The 23,549-nt window shown below is 38.7% G+C and overlaps 1 protein-coding gene across 1 annotated transcript in view; it reads right to left on the bottom strand.

Annotated features, from left to right (window-relative positions):
* Sorcs3 (sortilin related VPS10 domain containing receptor 3) overlaps positions 1-23,549 on the bottom strand; it is a 588,549-nt gene that overhangs the window by 38,015 nt on the left and 526,985 nt on the right. Inside the window, exons 15-18 of the mRNA XM_076924035.1 lie at positions 18,117-18,234; positions 16,975-17,108; positions 6,770-6,883; positions 1,149-1,320 (exon numbers count right to left, since the gene is read on the bottom strand). Of these exons, the coding sequence (XP_076780150.1) occupies positions 1,149-1,320; positions 6,770-6,883; positions 16,975-17,108; positions 18,117-18,234 (538 nt within the window). The remainder of the gene's footprint in view (positions 1-1,148; positions 1,321-6,769; positions 6,884-16,974; positions 17,109-18,116; positions 18,235-23,549) is intronic.

Here is a 23,549-nt window from a genome sequence, read left to right as displayed (position 1 = left end):
TATCTGCCAGGTCAGGATAAGAAACCTGCACCTTTCCTCACAGTGTGGTTTGGACTTTAAAGGCTCTGAGGTGTTCAGACTAGTGAAAAAAAAAAAATCTGGCTTGCTTTGCTCCCTTTCCAAGATCTCGAGAGCCCAGAGCAATTTGCATATAAATTTAGAGGGTGTTGTCAATCAGGCAAGCCTTCCAGTTCTACTATTCCAGCAGAGTGCTAGGAAAGTCCCTGGTTTAGGCAGAAGGAACATCTCCCACAGGGAGCAAGAAGCAGATGAGTGGACCAGAGTGATAGCATACACTTGACTGCCTGGATGGCAAATGACACTAAGCGATGAATTAATGAAGTTGGTTGCTTATGGAGAAGTAACCCATGCTGTCTGTGTTCTGCATAAAGTTATCTTTAAAAATTATTTCGGTCATCTTCTCCGTCCTCACATTCATAGGTTCAAGACTCTTTAAAACCTTGTGGTCTTTTTTAATTAGTGAGGTTAAGGGTTAGAATAAAGCGAGAGAGGCTCTGAAAATCAACAGCTATGATTTGAATGTCACCTCCATCACTCACGTTTTACAGGTTGTATCCTTATGTGGATAAATATTTTCAAAGCAGAAACTAAGGAGAACCCTAAAGAATATATCCAGGTAGGTCATAATGGCACAAGTGATAATCCCAGTACAGGTGAAATACAAGTTTGAATGCAAGTGGGCTGCACTGTGACTTCAAGTCCTGAGTGAGTCCCTGTGTGAAGAGAGGCAAGATGAGACTGTCTCAAGGAAAAAAAAAAAAAAAAAAAAAAAAAAGGCTGGGACTCTAGCTGAGAGCCAAGGTTCTGAGTTCAAGGCAAAACACAAAGGATATGAAAGGGAGGGAGGGGAGAGAGAGGGATAGAGAAAAGAAGAAAAGAGGGAAGAATAAAGGGAGAACAAGTGAACAAGCAAGCAAGCTCTTTCAGATGCACTGTGGGCTGGGTCTTCCTTACAGGTGATGAAGGGGTTTCTACATATTACTCTCTTGCCTTCGTTTCTCACTCTTGACATCAGTGTGATAGCTGGGCAGCTCATGAGAATGTTAGATCTCTGTTTCCTTCTTTTACTGACATCAAGGAATTGTCAGCATCTGGTTCTGACTGCAGACACAAAAGTGGTCACCTACCTCCTCCATTAGAACGATGAAAGTTGCATTATGGCCCTGTTCTGCCACCAGGCGCCCATCAGTGGTGACCACATGGAGGCCCCGAGGAGCTTTTCCAGGACACAACTGAGTCTTAGCAGAATACTTGTCTCTTAACCCATCTGTGCAGTTGTTGGATACAATCCTCCGATACCTAAAGAGATGTGACAAAAACAAAAAAACAAACAAACAAAAAAAACAGTTTTGACAATGTAGTTTCTAGGATGTGTGTGTGTGTGTGTGTGTGTATTTATGTGCCCACACATATGTGTTAAGCATGTGTGTGTTTATGTGTGTGTATGTATGTGTCTGTATATGTGTGTATGTATATGTGTATATGAGTATGAGCATGCTTGAATGTCTGTGTAGTCACATGTATGCAGGGGTGTGTATGTGTGTATGTACGTGTGTATGTATGCCAGGAGCCTCCTGGCCCTGAGAGGGTAGTGGCAGGGGCACAGAGTAGGACTCTGATGATGGCTTTAAAGTCTGAGGGTCTCAGGGCTTTCTGGCTCACTGACCTGTACTGGAATGCTGAGGATAACTTTTAAAAAGTCCTAAAAACTTCTTCTGAGGGTAAAAGACTGCAGGCTTAGGTGATTAACACCTGTAGCCTACCAGCAGAGGATTAGGTAATGTGGCCTTCTTCATTCTGTCTCAGCAGGAACTGCTGGGTTCTAACTTATGCCTGCTAGCCTGAGGTCTCGGGAAGAAAAGGCACTTAGAAAAGTTATTATAGAGTTTATTACTAAGTGTAAAAAGTTTCCTGTGAAAGCTATCTAAGGGAGAAAGTGGAAAGGTCCTAAGTGGGGAAAAGGAAAAAATTCTAATAAGGGAAAAGTTCTAAAGGAAAGAATCTTAGGCAGGGGAAAAGGAAAAGAAGGGCTGAACGGCTCCTAATGAACCACTACTACTACTGCTACTCTTTGTCTCTGTCCTCAGTACTTATGCATCTTTCAGAGTACATGGTCACATGTTACAAAGTTCATCACAAGTTCACACCAAAAATCAAATCATAAATTGAAATAGAAGTCTACAGCAGAGAATGTTTGCATGCATTTCCATTAGGAGTAATTATCTGGCTAAACATGCATCACCTGTCTAGCTCCACAGGTTTGCTGAAGGTTTAAAACTATAACTAAGAAATTAGTGAAGTTTTATATAGATAAACCCAGGCAATATTTTATCTTCTGTCCCAGCACCTGTAATAAATCATTAGTTCCCTATTAGTGACCTTTGGTTAATTGTTTTACAACCTCTTGGAATGTGCTCTGGGTAGGAGAAAGTCTGGTTATTATCTAAGAGCATTTAACTGACGACACTTGGGAGACTGGCAGAGTTCTCAATGCAGATTTGACTATGAGAAAGAGACCTAATAACAGTCCCACTATAAAGAGCTTAATAATAATCATTGATATAATTTTAGGAATTCTTATAGGATCATCATTAAGACTTAAGAAGTCATCTATTTGTCTATATAGCATCACCACAAGAGAGTACATCTTCATGGATCTGCAGAGATCTGCTCTAAAAGGGTGTGCTATAGCTTAGTGATTGTTACATATGTTTAATAATAGTAATAATAAGAAGAAAAGCATATTAATAGCAGGTATCTTTCCTAAAAATAAGTCCCTTACAGCCTTGCTGATTAAGAGCTCACTTGTAGTAGATTATATAATAATCCAAGGCAAGCCATTTCAGGATGATCACCTACTAATTATTAGCTTGTCCCATTATGGCTTCTGCCATATGTTATGTCTATATGAATATGTATGTGTGCATGTGTGCGTTTCTGCATGTCTGTATGTGTATTTGTGTGTATATATAAATATGCATATATACATATTTGTGTGTATGTATCTGTGTATGGGCATGCATGTGCATGTGTATCAATGTGTATGCATAGATGTATATATGTATGTATATGTGTGTATGTATGTTGTATGTTTATATGTATGTATGTGTACATGTTTATGCACACATGAGTGCATGTATGTGTGTTTATGTGTGTTCATGTATTCACATGTGTATATGTATGTCTGTGTATTTGTGTGTATGTCTTTTGTGTATGTGTGTGTTTATGCATGTGAGTGTGTTTATGTGTATTGAAATGCTGTATGTGTATGTGTGTATTCATGGATGTATAAATGTATGCATATGCGTGTATATATGTGTATGTGTGTGTGCATCTGTGTGTGCGTGTTTGTCTGTGTTTGTTAGGAAGGAAGGGCAAGAGAAAAGAAGCAAAGAAAAATACTTCTCACAGTTGCTCATAAAAGGTAAGTCTCCAAAACTCCAGCTACTCAAGACAAACAATGCTCAGGAGCTGCTCTCCCCACATCTCAGGAAGGCTGGCTCCTTAAACATTATTATCGATCCCACCTGGTGCACCAGGGATCTGATCAGTGTCTAAACTAGCCCAGAAAAATCAATGCCTGACTCACACACAACAGAGGAGGAGGCAAGCACTAGACTAGAGAAGCAGGAAAAGCAACCAAGTACACCTCTGTCTGTCAGCGAGGGTCTGCTCTATTTCCCCAAGGCCGCCTCCAACTTTCTCTGTACCAGGAAGCAGTTAGACCATCAAAATTTTAACTCCCCCTAATCAGACAGTTTCTCCCTATCTTCTCTCCATACCGGGATATCACTAATAGAATGTCTGGTAAAAATAAAAATAAAACTCATAACTTTTACCCTGGAGTCACTGGGCTATTTTATAACATATTTTCTCTGTTTTCTAAAATATTATTTCCTCAACACAAATGTCACATTAGGAGCACATTTTTAAACTCCTACTCAACTCTGCTAAAGTAAGACAACCTTACTAAAGGGGTTTTCCTGGGAAACTTCCCTACAAAACACTGGCAACTTCTATGGTAATGGCATTAAATGTGGGCAACATCCCAGCAATTGCATTGAACTCTGACCCAAGTGCTTGCTTTGACCTCTGACCTGACACACAGTGATTACTTCCAGAAAGTCCATGGTCTATGCATCATCACTAACATTGATGTTCTAAGAAGACCACATAAAAATATCCCATTGTTACCACTCTCTGCATTACCCCACCACTCCCACTATCAACACCACCAAGTCTTGACTTCCTTCACCCTCTGTATCAAGAATAATCAATTGATCTATGCTATCTTATTGTGAAAAACCCAAAGCCACAAAAGCCTAGATGACATCAGTCCTCCATTATATCCGAGTTTTCTTTCTTAACACTGCCCCACAACTGGATCGCACCTGCCCTCTATTCCTTCTTCTGAGATCACATGATGATGCAAATCAAACGTTGTAGATAGCTCCTGGCTCAAATGAAATTATATTACATCATTATCAACTGTCTACTGAAATATGTCCATATCATTGCTATCCAGTATGGCAATTGCTCTTCACATATGACTATCAAGGCTTGAGATGTAGTTAATATAGCATAATGAAATGACAATAGTTATGTTATATCACATTAAACAAAGTACAATATTAAAATTATTTCCACCTTTTGATTGGTTCTCTCTCTCTATCTATCTCTCTATCTCTATCTAATCTATATATTCTGCAGTCCTTTTGATCATCGCTGATTTAATTAAATCAAATTATTTTAGGTCATCTTTCTGGGCTATTTCTACTTACAAGATAGTTTTTAGTCAGGATTAGCATCTTATAAATATTGCCTCATAAAGTAAACTTTATGTCAACCACTTCCTTTTTATATGGCTACCAAGAAAACTCTGTTGGTAACGTATAATATAGGCCAAAGTTGGAAAATCTGGAGGTGTCTATAGATACCTATAGAAAATCCTTCAAAGAAAAGAGTGAATAGAATTTTTTATCTTTTTATCTTTTTCTGATTTAGTTAACTATTTGCTGTTTGCATACCTATGTTGCTTAAAAGTAGATCTAGCTCTAGATGTCATGCTCATATGTGATATATCCTAAAAGAATTCATTTCTAATGGTTTCCAAATGATGTGGAGGCTAGAAGCTGCCTTTTGCAGATGATTGCATTTGACCATTATGTTTTTTTCTTCCTTGTTCTCTTACAGTTCATCTTACATTCAAACTGTTCAATTGGCACTAAATTGTTTAAATTTTTAAACCATATTCCTACAAAAACACTACAATAAATCATTAAAATGTCCAACCCAGCATCTAGGAATAGCCCCCTCCCTCAAATGAAATATTTACCTTAAAAAGACAATAGCTCTAAAGTATTTCAGACTACTCAGCACACCCATCCATGTTTAAGTTTCCTTAGCACATGGCAGACAATTAGATAGTCTACAGTTACTAGACTACCCACTACTCTCTGCAACCATACAGAGTCAAAGTAAAGGAATATGAACAACTTGGCTAATATGGTAGAAGAAACACAGGCAGACATGAGAGTGGAGCCCAGAGCACTCAGGGTCTTGCTTCTCTGAAAGTTGTCTGGAACACCAGCAACCTCTCCACCCTGTGTGGGAAATTGTTACAAATGAAGAAATTAGCTTCACTCCAGATGTCCCAAATATGAAGCTGACCCAGAGAACCTTAGGTAACCATAAGAGCCATCAAAACATGTGAAGGGTGTCATGGTCCCACCTGCCCACTCTACAGATCTCTCCTGGGTCACAGAAGCATTAAAGAAAATGATGATCATGTGATTTTTTTTTCCCTTGAGTTTGTTTATATAGTGAATTACGTTGATGGATTTCCATATATTGAACCATCTCTGCATTCCTAGGATAAAGCCTACTTGATCATGTTGAATTATTTTTTTGATGTGTTCTCTTTCTTTGTTGGGTCATTGTTTGGCTTAGGTATCAGAATAATGGTGGCTTCATTGTACGAATTAGATAGTGTTCCTTCCATTTCTATTTTGTGGAATAGTTTGAGAAGTATTAGAATGAGGTCTTTGAAGGTCTGATACATTTACACAATGGAATACAGCTCAGCTATTAAAAATGATGCCTTCTCTGAGGTAGTGTTTGTCTTTGTGTTTCCTGTATGCAGCAAAATGCTGGGTTCATGGAGGGGAGACCGAAAAGGGGGACAACATTTGAAATGTAAATAAATAAAATAATCAATTTTTAAAAGAATGAAATAACCCATTTCCAGGAAAACCTCTACCAAGTGTCTCTGAGGGTAACAAGGTGGGTAGTGAGAGATAACACGAGACAATTACCGAAAGTGTTCTAAGTGTCCTTAGCTTCTTCCAGAAGTGGCTAGAATGTGGCTTGTGCATTTTATTTGATGTGTCAACTGTTAGTGTTTGAGAATGTGCACTGATCTTCCACTAGGGAGTGCTGTAATATCTATATACTACAGTTGAAGCCAGAAAAGTAAGGCCGGCAATGGAGGTTTTAATGAAACAGCAATTATAATTTTCTAGAGATCAATGGTATTTCTGGTGGATAATTTCTTCTGATGGTTTCTAAACAAGCTATCATTGGCTAAATATTTCCTCAGTTTCCATCAAAACCCTCTTGATGCAAACTTACCCAATCTATACTCATCCTTTTCAATGAAGGCACACTCCCTTTCATTTCAGCATTGTGAATGGACCACGAGTTGTGAACGGACAATAATGAATGGAGTTCCTTCATGCATTGGGCTTACCCAGTGCTGTTAAGGTAGCTTTGACCAAGGCTGCAGTCTTTTGAAGGGGAAGCTGGGTTGTACCAGAAAGCTGGGACACACTGGCTCTCTCCATGTCTCTCATAGCCATAGTCACTATCAAGAAAATAAACATGGTAGAATGATGTGTATTAAGAAATGTTAAAACACCCAAAGGCATCCATAAATATATACAGGTCCCACTTTCTCCCCAAAGTCATAACTCATTGTTTTAATTAGCCCAAATGAGGCAAATACCCTTGTCTTTAAAAAAAAATACGCTTTTAGGAATGGTCTCATTATTTAGAATTACAGTCTAGAGAGAAAATCAGATTATTGAAAAAATTCAGACTAAAAAGTAAGTGAATTCAAATATATAACAGCTGCAATGGCTCAGCAGTGAGCACTGGGGGCGGGGAGGGGGGACACTATACATTTAAAAATCATACTTTGAATCACAAAATTAATTAAATAAGTAAATGGCAAGCAGGAAGATGTCTTTAAAGGTCACGATAAATTTCTATGTAACAATTCAATATGTACTGTCTGAAAATTGATTTCACAGAATTTATATTCATTTTTACTTTAAATTCAACTGCTTTCAAGCTTGTGTGTGTTTATATTCACATGTATGCCCACAGGAATTCAGACTTCTTTTGTTAAGATAGCCAATACATTCTTAAGCATAAAACAAAACTAGAGTTCTTTTCCATGCTTCTACAGGATCAGAGGCACAGCACCCGAGGCCAAATAGTATGCCCCTCCTTCTTGGGGTTTTATAAGGTTTTCAGATGTGTAAATGTCAAAATATAAGAGTAATAAAGTGGATGGAGGAGATTAAATTCTTAGAACCAGCCAGAGCTGGTTCCCACTGAGAACACCCTCTCTTGGTCCATGCTTCCAAATTCCAATACAAGAGGATCCCTGAAAACCAGATAGTGCAACCTCAGTATCTGATATCAACCCACTGAGTGTCAAGGAAGCATGGGAGAAGGCACATCACTCTCTGTCCTGCACTGATATATTTTCATTTTCTTCTTACATTGTCTATGAACTAATGGTTTGTGAAAGTCCACTGAGAACATTGGTAAATTATCCAAGTGAATGCAGAATAGGGATGGAAGAAAGACAGGTATCCAAACACAACAATGACTCATTTATTGTTCACTGTGTACTATGTAGCAAACAAACCAAGTACCTGTACCAAGGCCTGCCATCAATTATTTCTTCATTCCTTTGAGAATATATCTCACACTCCAACCAAACCTAACACAGCATAAAGAAGTATTGACTTCACATTCTTTACTATCCGCATAGTAACCCCAGCCTACTTCTAGTTACCTTTTAGCCCTTTCCTTCTCTCTCTCTCTTTCTTTCTTTCTTTCTTTCTTTCTTTCTTTCTTTCTTTCTTTCTTTTCTTTCTTTCTTCCTTTAGTATGATATACCATGGACATGGATCACTACTTTTATTTTCTGTGTTTTGTGGTTTCTTTTTTATTATCTTCTAATATCTAGGTTGTATGAGCCTATCACTAGTTTACTACATGCAATTTTGGGGGCCATCACAAACATGTTGGACCTGAAATGGTATATATATATATATATATATATATATATATATATATATATATATATATATATATATCACTGATTTCAACAGTTGAATCATCTATTACAAGTGCTATTGAGTAAAATAATGTCATAGGTGCATTAAAACACAATCCCCCTAATTACCCCCCATTGAATTGTGTCTATTTCTGCAAGAAGAAAGTCTTCTTGTCCAAGATACTAGAGAGTTAACTGCAGAAAGTACCTCCAAATGCTCAAGAGATGAGTGTAATGGGTATGAGCAGAGTTGCCAGTCAATTGAAAGGCAGAATCAAGAGCAACTTTGATTCAACCATGGTTCAATGAAGCTAGAAGAACAGAAATTTAAAGAGATACTTCTGCCAGGTGAATCCTTTGTCCAGTGTGTGAACCACGAGAAGAGAGCACATGGCTCATAGTTCATCTGGACTTAGTGTAGCTTGTAATAGTCCATGAGATCTGACTTCGAAAATTGTGAGAATTTTGCAAGGTAATTATGGTTGTTAAAGCCATTATTAAAATTTAAATTATATGACATTTCATTCACATAAATTATATTTAAAAGTCAATAAATACAGAAAACATAATCTACTGCTTTATTGTATTTTAGTATTATATAACTAAAACACTGTATATATGATTTTACACATGTAACATATGTTAAGTAACACATGAATATTGTTATTTTGTTTATGTTCTCAGGGTCTTTTATACCCATGCATGTGGTTAGAAGGAATACTATATAAAGCGAAGCTACTGGCCGTGTCTGCTCAGTTCTTTATTCATTAGTATAATGCTGAAATCAGCCATTGTGGGAATGTGTACAGCACCCAGTGTTTGTTCCCAAAGAGTTAAACATTTGTCAGCACACCACTAAATGTTGAATTTCAAGCACTATTTATGCATAGAGACATTGGGTTGTGGTATGTGCAACCCAATGTCTCTAGAATTTTCTTCTAGAAAATTCCTCTATTCCTTTATAAGATGAATCTGTTGACCAGTCCTGCTGACCCTAGAAAATACTGGGAATCTATAAAGGAAAGATGCTTCTCTTAAGCAGCCGCGGGGAGGGTAGAAATGTTTTCAAGGTTCTTGGCGAAATGTAGCCATCTTCAGCAGTTCTGTTCAGCTCTGCTACCTGTTAGCACTGCAGTAATTAAAAAAAGGTGCATCAAGCATGCTTCTCTGCCCCAAAGAGCAAAAGCACCTCATTAATATTTAACAACACTTGCCGAAACTGGCTGCCTCCAAGCTGTGGGCTTCTTCATTAATTTCTGCTAAATGCATATTAACTCTTTCACACTGTCCAGCCTTCCTCCCAGCTCATGAGTCTGCAGGATTTAAACAAACAAACAAACAAACAGCCTATGTCCCAGCTTCCTGGGAAAAGGTGGGAGCTGATGAATTGTGAGATTTGACCAGAATACACCAGAAAGACTGATTTGCCTCAGGGAAGCATGCTGCCAGATTCTGCAGGCACACAGGCAGTTCACTTCGAGACATAATTTACCCCTGTGTGGTGCTTGATTATAAAAGCAGTTGAATGTCTACCTGTATCAGGAAAAATCTGTCCATTTCTAAAATATGCATATGGTCCAACACCCACCCCCACCCCCTCAAGGAAAAGCCTCAGATTGAGAAAGAGAAATTGCAAGGACAGTTCAGAAGTTGAAAATTGTATCTCTGTGTGTGTGTGTGTGTGTGTGTGTGTGTGTGAGAGAGAGAGAGAGAGAGAGAGAGAGAGAGAGAGAGAGAGAGAGAGAGAGAAAGAAAGACAGAGAGCATAGGAAGGGTAGTTTACAGCATGGATCCAAAGATCCAACCCCCTCAGCTCTAGACTGTAAAGAAACATAAGAAGATGAATGACTTGCCAGACATTGCACAAAGCTACTCCTGGCATATAGTGGTGATTAAGACTGCTGATTTGTGTTTAACATTAGCATAGTCCCGAGGGTTACCACTTAATCAGAAGGTGGACTCTGCCTGCAAGAACATTCTGAAACCTAACAAAAAAGAGATTTCTTTTATTTTTAAGTGTGTGTGCACACACATGCATGCATGAGTGCACGCATGCATGCACACACATGTGAAAGTGCACACAAGTCCAGTGTCTATGTAGGCATTGGACCCCCTGGAGCTGGAGTTGCATGTGCTCGTGAGCCACACAACGTGCATGCTAGGAAATAATATCAGCTCCTCTGCAAGAAAAGTGCATGTTCTTAACTACTAAGCTAAGCCCCACTCTGAAACTCCACCAGTCAGGAAGCCAAGGCCTCTTCCCAACAAGCCTTAGGGTCTGTGTGCATCTCAACTGAGGCACAGGCCAGCCCAGTATCTCTGACCCCATTCTCCCTATACATCTCCACCTAGCTGCTGAGACTGCAGGACATGTGACTGACAGATGCTTTGATTCCATTCTAGGGGTGCATTTAGGGAGAGCTTGGAATTGGGTGGCTCTTTTCAGGCACAGTGGGAGCACTCATAAAACAGAAGCAGCTAGCACAAGAATAACATTCACCATCCTCACTGGGTAAAGCATGAACCCACCCAGACACGGCCGTAGACAAAGAGATCATTGTATCGTTAGCCAAAAAATTACTCAGAAAACCAGACAGCCATCCCTTAAGCATTTCTTTTGATCTAATTCCATTGTGGTCATCTGCCTTATTCTCCTCCCTGCTAACAGCTTTCATATTTATCTGCTCTGTTTAAGTCAGTCTTTTGCTCACTTCCCTAAAGATAGACTTATTTTATTTAGTTAATTGGTATAGCTCCATTACTACTCACTGAGAGAAGCCATCCATAATTACACGTGATCTCTTTGTCCAATGATCTCTTTGCTCTAAGCACCTTTCCACCTGTGATAAAAGCAGCTCTGTCTCACAGAACCCTCTACAGTGAAAATATTTCATACAGCTATGCTCCATTATGATAACCACTAACCAGAGCAGCTAAGAAATTGCATTTTAATTTAATTTTATTTTAATGCAAACAATCACATGTGACTAGCAGCTACTGTAATGGACTCCGTACTGGATCATAAAACTCAATTCTTTATTATCTTCTTTTTTTTTTTTGTTTTCTGTTATGTCATCTTCTGAGGCAGTTACTCTCATTTATACATTGTTTATTACCTTGTTTATACTTTAGCTTGTGCATTGTAGGAAACAAAAGCACGCTCACTTGTATTCTATATGCATAAAACCAAAGCCCAGTTGACTGTAGGTACACCTAAAATTATGTATGGCACCCCAAATACTTTTTTGCTGTGTATTTTGCCTCTCCACTGGATAAACTCACCCTGTGGATATGAATCCATTGCTAAACATGGAAGAATCTATCATGACATTCTAGGTCAGAAATTAGAATATTATTGTCTTGAGTGAATGAAGCTCTCTATGTGTCTGTCTCCATCTATAAAATGCCTAACTCTTCTAAGAGCTAGATAAGAAAATTAAGATTATTCCTATAAAAGACTATTACAACACCTGGTACATAATAGGTGCTCAACCGAAACTACCATTGAATGAGCAAAAGGATTGGATAAGGGCAACTGCTTCCTGTTCTATCACTAGCAAATCCCCTCCCCTAGAAGAGGACTAGCCTCTATAGGGACCCTCCCAAAGCTTTAGACCAAACCCCTCTCTAGCACCTGAGACTCTATTGGCAATCTTGGTTCTCTTCCCAGTGGGAATTTGTTCCAGTGACCAGACCAGTGACTCGACAGTGCCCTAGTGAAGACTTCATGGCAAGCTGTAAAGAGCCTGGGAATCTTTTAAGCTTCTGAGTAGAAACCTCAGTCTTCCATGATGCTTACACTTTTTACCTAAACCTTTTGTTCTGCAGATAGATACTTTTGAGGCTCAATAAATATCCCCTTTAAGCAAACTTATCTTCCCTTTGTAAAACCATGTTGTGTGTCCTTTAGCTCTTGCCAATATGGAGATATTAAACACACCACTTGCAGCTTTCAACCTTCCTAAACTTACTGAAGTAAGTAATGTTCTCTCTGTTGCCCTCTGAGCCTTACATGTTACCTGGGGCAACATAGAAGTGCCCTGCTTTGGCTTAGGGGTACACCTAAATGCAATATGTGTGATAATGGCTGGACCTGATTGGATTGGAAACTCCCACAAGGGGATCATGGGAGTCAGGCTGTCATACCATGCTCACATGCTGCTTTCCAGGTTTAACACTAAAGACCAAGACAAACTAGACTTGAAAAAAGATATTTTATTTTACTTTTTAAAAATTTATTTCTTTGATTTTGTGTGTTAGCGTTTTCCTTGCATTCATGGCATTGGCATGGTATATATACCTAGTACTTGTGGAGGTCAGAGAAGAGCATCAGTTGCCCTGAAACTGGAGTTACAGATGCTTGTAAATCACCATGTGGAGGCTGGGGACTGAACCCCATCCTCTGCAAGAAAAACACATCCCCTGACTGCTGAGCCATCTCCCTCAGCTGTGAAAAACTTTTTTTTTTTTGGTAGTATGGAGTTTATTTAGGGTATGGGAAGGAGAGTTGGAAAGGAGAGAGAGAGAGACAGAGACAGACAGAGACAGACAGAGAGACAGAGAGAGAGCCAGGAAAGTAGAGAGAGAAGAGAAAGGGGTAAGGGAGAAAGGGGTCAGGAAGAGAAGGGGCAGAGAGTAAGATAGTAAGAGAGTAAGACAGATAAAAAACTATCCTAAGCCAATACTGATACTTGAGAAAAATTTCAAACATTAACACTAAACCACTGTTAATAGCCCTGGAATCATCATCAAAAATTGCTACTTCCATACCCAGAAATAGTACAATCACACAGGTCACATGACCTCTGTTATTCTTATTTCATGGTTACCAGGCATCAAGACCAGGTCTTTCATTTTGACTGATTCTGTATCAATAGAAAGTTTTCTCTGCCTTCTTTTTAATATAAGGTATGATTGATAATAGAAATGTCAAAATCCAGTAGCTTATATATAAAATTCCATAATGTCTACTTGGAGACCCAATACCTATTACAATTCCACTAGCAATGGTAATTTTTTTTTATTTGATATTGTCTTTGGAGTTAATGAAATAGTCTATATTAAGTTAGAGCAATCAGCCTGGGTCATTTGGAGATGAGTTTTAATTTGAGAGGATCTAAATGGAGAGACCCTATTTCTTCTCAAACATAAAAGGAATCTCCAGTAATAAGGCCTACGTGCTTTTCTGAGCAACAGATGACAGAGAAGCAGCAAGATAAGGTTTAGCCATCCCTGGGTTTGAACCTCAACTCTGTCTCTACCACTTATGTAACTGTGGTTAGGTAACTTATGAAACAGACTGTTCATTTGCTTCTCATTAAGACGGCAAAGGTAAAGACACTGACATCACAGTGCTTTGAGTATGGGTGAGACCTCTAGCAGCACAAATATAAGAACCGTGAAATGCTTTGAAAGAGTTCCCTCCTCTTCCCTCTAACCTATTTCACTTAGATTCTGACAGAAGTCCCCAAGAAGGGCTCAAAACTACTTTAAGTATTGTCAGTAGCATTAAAATAATTACATAACACCCAAAGGGGCGGCCTTGAAAAGAATGCTCACTTGGTCCTATCAGCTCTGATGTATGTGATATGAATCCTAGGAGATCATTTAAACTCTGGGGTTCAGATCCCAACTCCAGCAGCTGCAGCAGCTACCGTATGTTGTAGGTTTATGTTGTGAACAGCTTGGGTAAGCACCTTAGCTATAGTAATGATCTGCCCTCATTCATTTACTAATTCATTTACTTCTCCCTAGGACCTGATGAGATGCATGTTATGTATCTTTATTTCAAGGCCAAAGAAATAAAGACACAGAAATTGAGAAAATTTCCCCAAATGAAACCTTACGAATATAAGTGTTGGGATTTTTATACTGGCCAGGGGATAGAATCAGTTAAGGAAAGAAATGCTATATTATAGTCTCTTTAACCTTACTTGGGAGTCCTCTTGGAAGTGGGTAAAAGTCTACTTTGGCTCTAGGGAACACAGTGGAATCTGTAGTGTGACATGCTCATAGGGAGTGGACCTCAGTGGACTCCATCTGGGAAGGACTCCAGGTACTCTGAAATTCATGGTCTCAATACATTGATATGTGTTGTGCTTTGAATGTGAAATGTCACATAGACGCATCAGCTTGAATATTTGGTTCCGAGCTAGCAGTGGTGTTTTGACAGGCAGTGGCAACTTTAGGAAGTATATCTTCTATGGAAAAAGTGAGTCACTAGGGGTAGGCTTTAAGGACTTGACTGACTCTCAGCCTGACTTCCTGTCTGCTTTTATTTTCTTGCCCTCCTCTTATTTGCAGAGACCCAGCACTTACTCCTGCTCAGGATGATGAGCCTTGATAACAGCTTTTTTATAGTGGCTTCTTTCAGATAGTTTGTTACCACGGTGAAAAAAAGTAAGAAATACATTATCCACATTATATTTCTACTTGAGATGATTATATGCTAGTCTGCTGTTCCTAATTAAAAATATTTTCCCAGCCATGAAAATATTTTTGCTTTCAAAAGTTCTTTTAACCCAAAAAGGACCCTGATGTTTAAATTTTAAACTCCATTTGGTACATCTCATTTTAATAAATCTCACTGAAGCCAGGGTATGAAAGAATGAAGAATGGATAGAGAGGAGGCAAGATCACCCTACACGAGTGACTTCCAGTCATCCATTAGAGTTCTAGTAATTCAGGAATAAAAAGGTAGCATCTAGACCATAGTTAGATAAAACGGAGATGGGAGGAGGGAGGCTGTGTGTAGGGTGAGAAGCTCTGCCCTCTGCAATACTACTTTGCTCTTCTGCACCACAGAACACCAAACCCACCTCTGCCACTGCCCCATCTCCTGCCCTGCCTATGGGCTGTTGTCTGAACACTAGCTGTTTCTTCTAACCCAGGATAATCAATATATATTATCAAATGGAACTTCAGCTTCTGACTGAGTACAGAGGAAGCATTCATCTACCTGAGACCAGAGGGTGAGGCACATGTTCCCAGAAGTGGGGACGTTTTGACTCTCTTAAGAACAACATTCAGAAACACGTTACAACTCTTTGTTAAGGGTTTGCTGTGGAGCTGGCACTGGGATTTTAACAGTGAAAGAGGTCAAAAGCTCCTCCATCCATAACACTTACATTCCACTGGGAAAAGACAGATGATAACAAAAATTCAAAAGCACCATCACTTCATAGGGTGAAAATTAACAAGACAAAAACAGGGTGCTATGCTAGAGAGCACCAGGGTATATACATGGAACAAAGCATCTTCAGCAGTTCAAAGAAGCTAAAAATTGTGAAGAAACCTGAGAGACTACAATGTGTCTGTCAGCCATGCTGAAACTTGGGGGAAAACTTTGTAGTCTCCACTCCTTTTCCCAGGAATGAGCTTGGATTAATGACTGCAGATGGTCCTGTGGCTTTAATAAAGCAAATGAAGGAAGATCAATAAAAAAGTAAATTAGATAGAAAAGGACACCAGGCCAAAGGGCCTACAACAGTACAGTACCTTAAGGGAGAGAAGAACTCATCAACTTAAGTACGGGAATAATAAGATCTGATTTGGAATTTAAAACAAAAAATGTGTACCTGATCCAGTAGCTAGGGTTGCAGATACACATCCAGGATTTTAAGGGTACAATGGGGAAGCTGAAGTTAGAGTGATAATAAGGGCTATAAAAAGGAAGAGAAGTGCTTTTATGGGCAGAGTGTTTTGGAGGGAGAACCTGAAAGAGCTCCTTGATGGCCTGGACCTCCGGGCAGGGAGAAAAGAGATCAATCTCTCCTGGGACTTTATCTCAACCACTATGTAAGTGGCTGTGGGTTTACTTGAAATGGGAGAAACTGGGCCATGACTGTCTTCTAGTAAAAAGGATTCTTCAACCACAGTAACTATGCGATCTCTCTTAGAAAACAAAATGCATGCCATGTAGATTGACAGTCTGATCTCTCAGAGGAGAAGGAAGCTGAGAGCTGGAGGTAAGAAATTTTCATATTTGGGACTCATCAATTGTAGGAAAGATTAGATATCAGAGTTCTAGAAGTTGTACTTTTCCATTGTCATTAGAGGCAGAGTTGGAGTCAAAAATGAAAGAGTCCAAAGAATTCCAACACAAAGAATTGATCAACCTGCGAGCAGATGAAAATGCTAGTTACCTAAACATGACCATCACAGTGTTATTTGTGTACAAACTAGTATGCTGTCCTATAAATATCTGCAAATACTATATGTAAGTTAAAAATAAAAATCAGAGGAACTGAAGACAGCATGCTCACACATAGGAGTGTGATTTGAGAGAATATATATAAAGACAACTCCCTAGGGCAGTAGCTCTTTAAACCACACCAGTGTCCTTCCCCACTTCTACAGGACTAATAGAGCTACTCACTGGAGCTGAGGAGAGAAGGGAAAGGCTGTAGGAAATGTTGCTCAGGCACCATTGCCATTCCCCATCAACGTCTCCCCTTCAGGTGATGCAGACTTCCTGCCTGGCCCATCAGCTAAGGACCACAGATGTACATCCTGCATCTGGGTCTAACTTTACTAACTCCACCAACCCCACCCACAAGGTAAATACCTAGTTGTGACTCAAGATGAAATTTCAAAGGACTCACCATTCGAAGTCCCAGTCCGCACAGACACAGGGTTCTGATACCACCGACCCAGAGTACTCTCTGCCAAGGGCACACTGAGCGCCTGGCTTGCGTTTCTTGAATATTTTCCTTTCCCCCATGACACAAGGCTCTCCCTTAAAGAGAAGCCCATAGTGAGACAGGCAATAAAACACACAGCAGGTGAAATAAGCTAGTTGGTCAACAAAACCACTCGCCTTTAGTATTATTCAATGTAGCAATCTCATTTCTCAGTAACCATGCAGAAGTTTCAAGGACAAATTTTTTATGATCCAATGAAAGAACCACTAAGGATGGCCGGCCCAGGTCCACCCCTGTACACATCTTATCTGTGATGTCTATGTAATATTGTTTCTTCTCCAACTTTGTGGAAAACACAAATACTTCAGACTCTAGTAACCAGCATGCCATTATCCAAATGGCTTTGGCAGCTAAAGGAATAAGAAGGCAAGGTCTGGTATATTGTTTTTACTGTTTATACTATCTTTACAGTAAAATTGAGGCTGATCCCATGTGTATAATCACCCCTCTCTCTTTCTTTCTCTGTTCCCCCTTCAATCTTCCTCTGCTCCCCCTTCACTCTCATAAATGATTACAATAGAGTCCTAAGTCTTAGACAAGGGCAAAGAATAAAAGATGGTATATAGTGTAAGGATTCAAAAGTTGGGAAAATAGAGAAGTTTGCCTATGCTACATGATAATAAATCTGCCATCACTAGACCTATTCATCATGCATCTTTTCTCAGTACCCGTTTTCTGGGTGCTATAGGGCCCTTACTCCAAGCTGTCCTGAGACACAATCTCACCTTCCAAAATGGCAGGGCAGATAAGCATCTACCTTCCATACTATCTTCCTTCCTAACTGCCTGGTACTCATCCTAAGTTATTACCAAATCTTCTCCTCCAGAAAGTTCAGTGGCCTGATGAGTATATACAATCCTGGGATTTAGGTTTTCTACCCCTGTTGGGCCTGGATATTTACAATCATTTCCCTCATAGTCACACCCGCATGTTCAAGTGACACACTGCCTCTCTTTCCTAGGATAATCAGATCACAGAAGACTTAATCCAGATGGAAGTAGTTCTGCTGCCAGAGAGGCCAGCACATCCCACTGCAGGGGTACCTGATTGAGCAGGTGCCAAGTCTCAAAGTCCTCCTTGGTACAGCGCCGGCTGAAGATAGACTTGTAGTCCACTTTCACCAACTGCCATTCGGAGCGCAGGCTGAAGTGGCCAAAAACTCTAAGTGTGGAGGGAAAAAAATGTAAAAGACAAGCCCAATGTGAGTGAGTAAAAAAGCAAACTCCAGAGGGGGCTCTCAGGACAGCCTAGACTCGATTCATCCCTCCAAAGTGAGGTCCTTAGCAGAATGGTCTCTCTCTACTCAATGTCCTGGGGTTTCATATCTCCAGCCACGTGGCTGTCAACCATAGTAGGTTAGGCTCTCTCAAAATTACTGTGTGTGCTTTATAGGAAGCGTTAAAATAATCTACCACCCACATGAAGCCAGTTCTTGCATTTTGTAACACAGAGATTTTACATTTCTTTGTATGGACAAAGTCCATACAATGTCAGGACTAGTAGTCTGTCTGTCCATGTCCAGTGATAGGAATAGTTTCCTCATCTATAAAACAATTTGTGTGTGTTTGTGTGTGTGTGTGCTTGTTCATATGCATGTCTACATATTTGTGTATACTGGAAATATAAAAATATATTACCTAACTATGAGCCTACTGATGCTAAAATCCTGTGACCATCTCTGTGCAGTTTAATTGAAATTCTCACTATATGACTCATATGAATGCTTTTTCTCTGTCTGCCTTCCTTGAAAAATCATACCATTCCAATAAAAGAAAGTCATATTTATGTATAGTAATGAAGAATGCCATCTGAGTGGTCCAGATAATCAATACTGACCTTTGTAAAGCCCAGTTGTTGATAGGCCTATAAATATGAATGATCAATCATTCTAGAAAAAAATGAAAAAAAAAAAAAGACTGACCATCAATTCTCTGCTAGGGTGGCATGTCATGAGATTATAGTGCAAGGCATCTATCACTGTGATGGAGAGGAAGTGAGGACGGCCATGCTGGGAACTCAGAACAAGTGAAGTCTTTCAAATAACTGGAGGCTGTCCATTTTAGCAAGCTTCAATCACATTACCAGACCTTCAGTCTTCTCTGCCCTCACTTAGATAGTCTTATCCTGATAATCAAGGAATTTCTCTTTGGGACATTTCCTTTGACTTTCTGGAAGATGAAGATTCTTGCAGGAGGGGAGTGAGGACTACGATAAATTGTAAAATGTGGGAAAAATAAGATTGGTTTTGTAGATCATCTAACTTAAAATAAATCTTGGGAAACAGCTTTGAATGTATTATCAGATAGAAATTAAATGAAAAGTTTACAGCCTTATCTAAAAGATTATATGGACTTTGAGGGAGAAACTGAGGGCCAGACTTTATCAAGACTGCTTGTCTTTTTAAAACCTTAGCTTGTTTATGAACCTTAGCTTGTCTAGACGCATTGAGCCTAGAATATTCCACATATATAACAAATACTATGTTTTCCCCTGACATTTCTATGTCTTTTTCTTTTTTTAAATTCTTGCTAAATACATTAGTTTCTAAACCCAATACAGAGACATTATGTCTTCCACTAAGGTATTCCCATTATTTAGTTTTGAATCTATTCAGAGGGAGCAAGTCATTTACTTTATTGATATATTTTAGGTTTTTTGTTTCTGAGGCAGAGTCTCATGTACCTCAGACGGACTGCAATAGATATAGCTAAGGATGGCCTTGAACTTCTGATCTTACTGCCTCCACCTCCTGCTAAGAAGATTATGTTATATCCCCACCTCTGGGATTGTATGAATGCATCACCATATGAACTCCATTAAACTTCTAACAAAACAACTACCTCTTATGATAAGGTTCTTCTTGCTTGGCAATAAGAGAGCTAAATTAATAACTGGATCAGTAAAAAATTAAAATATTGAAGATGATTTTGACAAATACCTCTTTTTTCTCTACTCACATATCAAAATCCTACCCTGTTCACACCTGATTTGCTGCATTAAACCTTCCTTGACTGGAATGATCTGAGTATCAGGATGTTAGTCATGTTAAAGCAAACATTTCTCCTTACTCTAAACAGTTATTTCATGGCTCACAACATACATCATGTCAAATTAATCCTATTCATTTCTATAAGATGATTACTAGGCTGAAAGAAGAAAATACAAAGTACATGATTTACCTGGACATCAACAAGGCAGATGACAGGATCTGCCGAGCAGTTCTGAAGAAAAAATTTAAAATGTGACCAAGCAGCTAGTAAAGTGATGTGGTTGAACAACACCTAATCAATGTATTGAAATCAAGAGAAGGGAGGTATGGGTAAGCAGCTTGCAAGGTTCTGTTGTCTGCGTTTCCTTGTTCATCATTCTTATTAAATGGCTTAAAGACATGAAAATAATGCTTATCCATAGAAATCTAACTTTCCAGTGACACACAGCTAGAAATAACAATCAATATGCTTTATGGTAGAATCAGGACCCAGTCGATTCAGACAGTCTACAGACAGGTAGAGTTTAATAAGATAAGATGTAATAGGGAGAAAGATCAACTCCTTCTGGTACGGGCATAAAGACTGGATAACAGATATTAGCTTTAGAAAGCTGAGAATATATAATAGAATCCATTAAACAGTTTATATCTATATGCATGTGGCCAATGTTAGTGACTATTTCAACAATATGAATGATATTAGATGATCTCAAAATAAATTAAAATTGTGTTACCTAGAACAAAAGAGGCAATACTCAAGATTAGTCTACATTAGCCAAATCTAAGGAAAAATCAGAGTTACTCTAAGTTGTTGCCGTTTTAAAAGGACCAAAACTGTGTTAAAAGTAATCAATTTCAGCTAACACATAGGCTGCTGTTCAATGATCTAAATTTTAAACAAAATCCTATTTTATGACATACATATTTATTTCTGTATAAATAATGTATTTTATCAGACCATCCAAAGATATCTGTAGTTGCCAGTAAATACTCTTGAAAAGGAGTGAGAAATACTAAAGACTGGATTGAATAGTGCTATTCAATGGGATATGAACATGTCCTCATCCTTGAAGCTATGATCAAACTTCACTTGGGAGAAGGAGCTTGCAGACTTAAGTCAATAACAATAAGATGAGAATGTCTTGCATTACTGAGATGGATCTTAAAAGCAGAAGTATTCTGTAACAGGTAATGAAGGCTGGCAGGTAAGTGCAAAGGCCCTATGAAGACAGAAGTGTAAATTGGACTTAGACGGGCATAAGCTAAGAAATGCCTAGAGTCACCACAAAGAGAATCTGGGATGAATACTGTCAAAGTACATGATATATTTGTATGAAAATTCCTATATGGAACCCACACTATGCATACAGTCAGATCTTGTGTTTTTTTTTTAAAAAAAAATAAAATAGACATAAAAAGTGAGTTCTCCTGAAAAATCCTTTGATTTTGGAAATTGGCTTCCAGAATGGTAAAATAATAAATACCATTTTTGAAGTCGTCTTGTTTATAGTTTGTTATAGAAGCCATAGGACACTAAAGTTGATGACAACAGGATTCATGGTCATCTTCCATCTTTGTGCTGAAAATGTTGTAATCATACGTACGTCTTGGGAAAAGGGAGAAGAAATAGGTTGGCATTCTAAGAAGCTCACAAGTAGGAAAATTTGTAATGTGTGAGATGACACTCTTAACAAATAGTGACGGTCAAAGGGGAAAGGGTGTGGTAGTTAGTGACTGTGCGGCTGCAAGGGGGGCTTTATCATTTCCCAGGATTGATGCTGAATAGGAATTGGTACTGGTCCAAGCATCTAGCCTACGAGAAAGTTGACTAGCAAGGTTCTCATTAGTACATCCTAGGTGCCTAAATATCAGCATTTCTCTGATGTCCCTGATGATGACAATGCTGTTCTTAAACCACACTTTGAACAATAGATCATTGCTTCCAAAGGACACCATAAATTATATAGAGAGCAAAAAGATACATGGGACGAACTGGAGGCAGCCGTGGGAAGGAGGCATATGATGCCGTTGCATTATAGTTTTAAAAACTATTATAAAAATACTTTCATATTTTCACAACTCTACATGGGGTCATAGCCCTGAATGTGAGACTCATGAATGAATGAATGAGTTAGCAGCAGCAAAAGACTTCTGAGTGGGTAATAACTAGAAGTTAATTCAGAACCAAATGTTCAATGAGTCCCAGGTCTTTCTGGAGGCATTTACCCTGAAGCCTTGGATTTGAACACACACTGTGCAGTCTTTGTACTGAGAGCATGTCATCACACTGTGCAGTAGCACCTGAAGCAATGCTGTCCCAAACACCTCAGTCCAGATTTGCAACTATTATCCATCACGAAGTCAAATGTTTTTACTGCAAGAGTTTTCTCACCTTGCAAAAGCATAACACATTAATTTAAAAAAAAAGACTTTTAATATTCTCCCTACAATCATTTTTCAGCACATCATATGTTAGTTTATCTATGGATTATATTTTAATAGACTCTAATTTTAAGATATTACCATTGGGTTTGAGTTACTAAAGAGTTTCATAAAAATTTTAAAACTGAATTTTTGCTTGGGTTTGTGACAAAATTTTCAGCAGTTTCAGAAATAGCCCTAGATGTATTTCTGACATTTAGTTCTATGTATTTATGTGAAATAACATTCTCAGCCTTGAGGATTATAAAAGCAGACTACCAAACTCTGGAAAATGCTGAAGATGTAGAAATGCTCTCTACATCCCGCAGTGCAAAATTTACAGTTAAGATTTAATTCTTCACGTAAAATAAGCACCATATCTATCTCGTTAGCAGGCAAATTTGTTTTCATCTTTATAAGTAGTAAAATTATATGTGTATCAAAGAATTGTATTAAAACAAATTTCTTTTTGATTTATTATCAGCAAATGCTTAGTTTGTATTCCTACTTTATGCACCTATAAACCAGGGTTGCACGAAAGTATCTCAGGTGCAACGGGACTTCCAGCGGTTCTTCATGTTCTACTTTTGTTTTTTTTTACACTTTTTACATTTTACATTTTTGCTCAAGGTTGTTTGTGAGTTTGTTTGTTTGTTTTTCAACTAAATAGAAACTGTTAAAGGTTAGGGGTGTCTTCTGGACGTATTTGCATTCTATAGAAGAGAGCAGTTCCTAGCAATTCTTGTTGTTGGATAAAGAATGGAAAATGGATTGTGGAGTTGATTGAAGAAACATGGGGATCTTGCAATGTAAACTTAATTATCAAGAGTTTGGCAAGAACAGCTCGTCCTTATTATTTCATGAAGCCCTCCCATTTTGGTTGAATTTTGATGACTTCCCAAACTAGAATGACTTGGTTTTCAGAACTAAAGTAAATTGTTTGTTTAGACTCCTGCCCTTCCTGTCCTCATAGCTAGTCCAAAGACAGCACAGCAGCATGCATTGTGGCCTACACACCCATCAGGTAGTAGATGAGCGGCCATTCCTCTGAAACATATTAAAAGGG

This window comes from Arvicanthis niloticus, chromosome 1 (assembly GCF_011762505.2).
Source record: "Arvicanthis niloticus isolate mArvNil1 chromosome 1, mArvNil1.pat.X, whole genome shotgun sequence".
Classification (NCBI taxonomy): domain Eukaryota; kingdom Metazoa; phylum Chordata; class Mammalia; order Rodentia; family Muridae; genus Arvicanthis; species Arvicanthis niloticus.
Note: the sequence above shows the minus strand (reverse complement) of the source record. Positions and strands in the feature narration are given on the sequence as shown.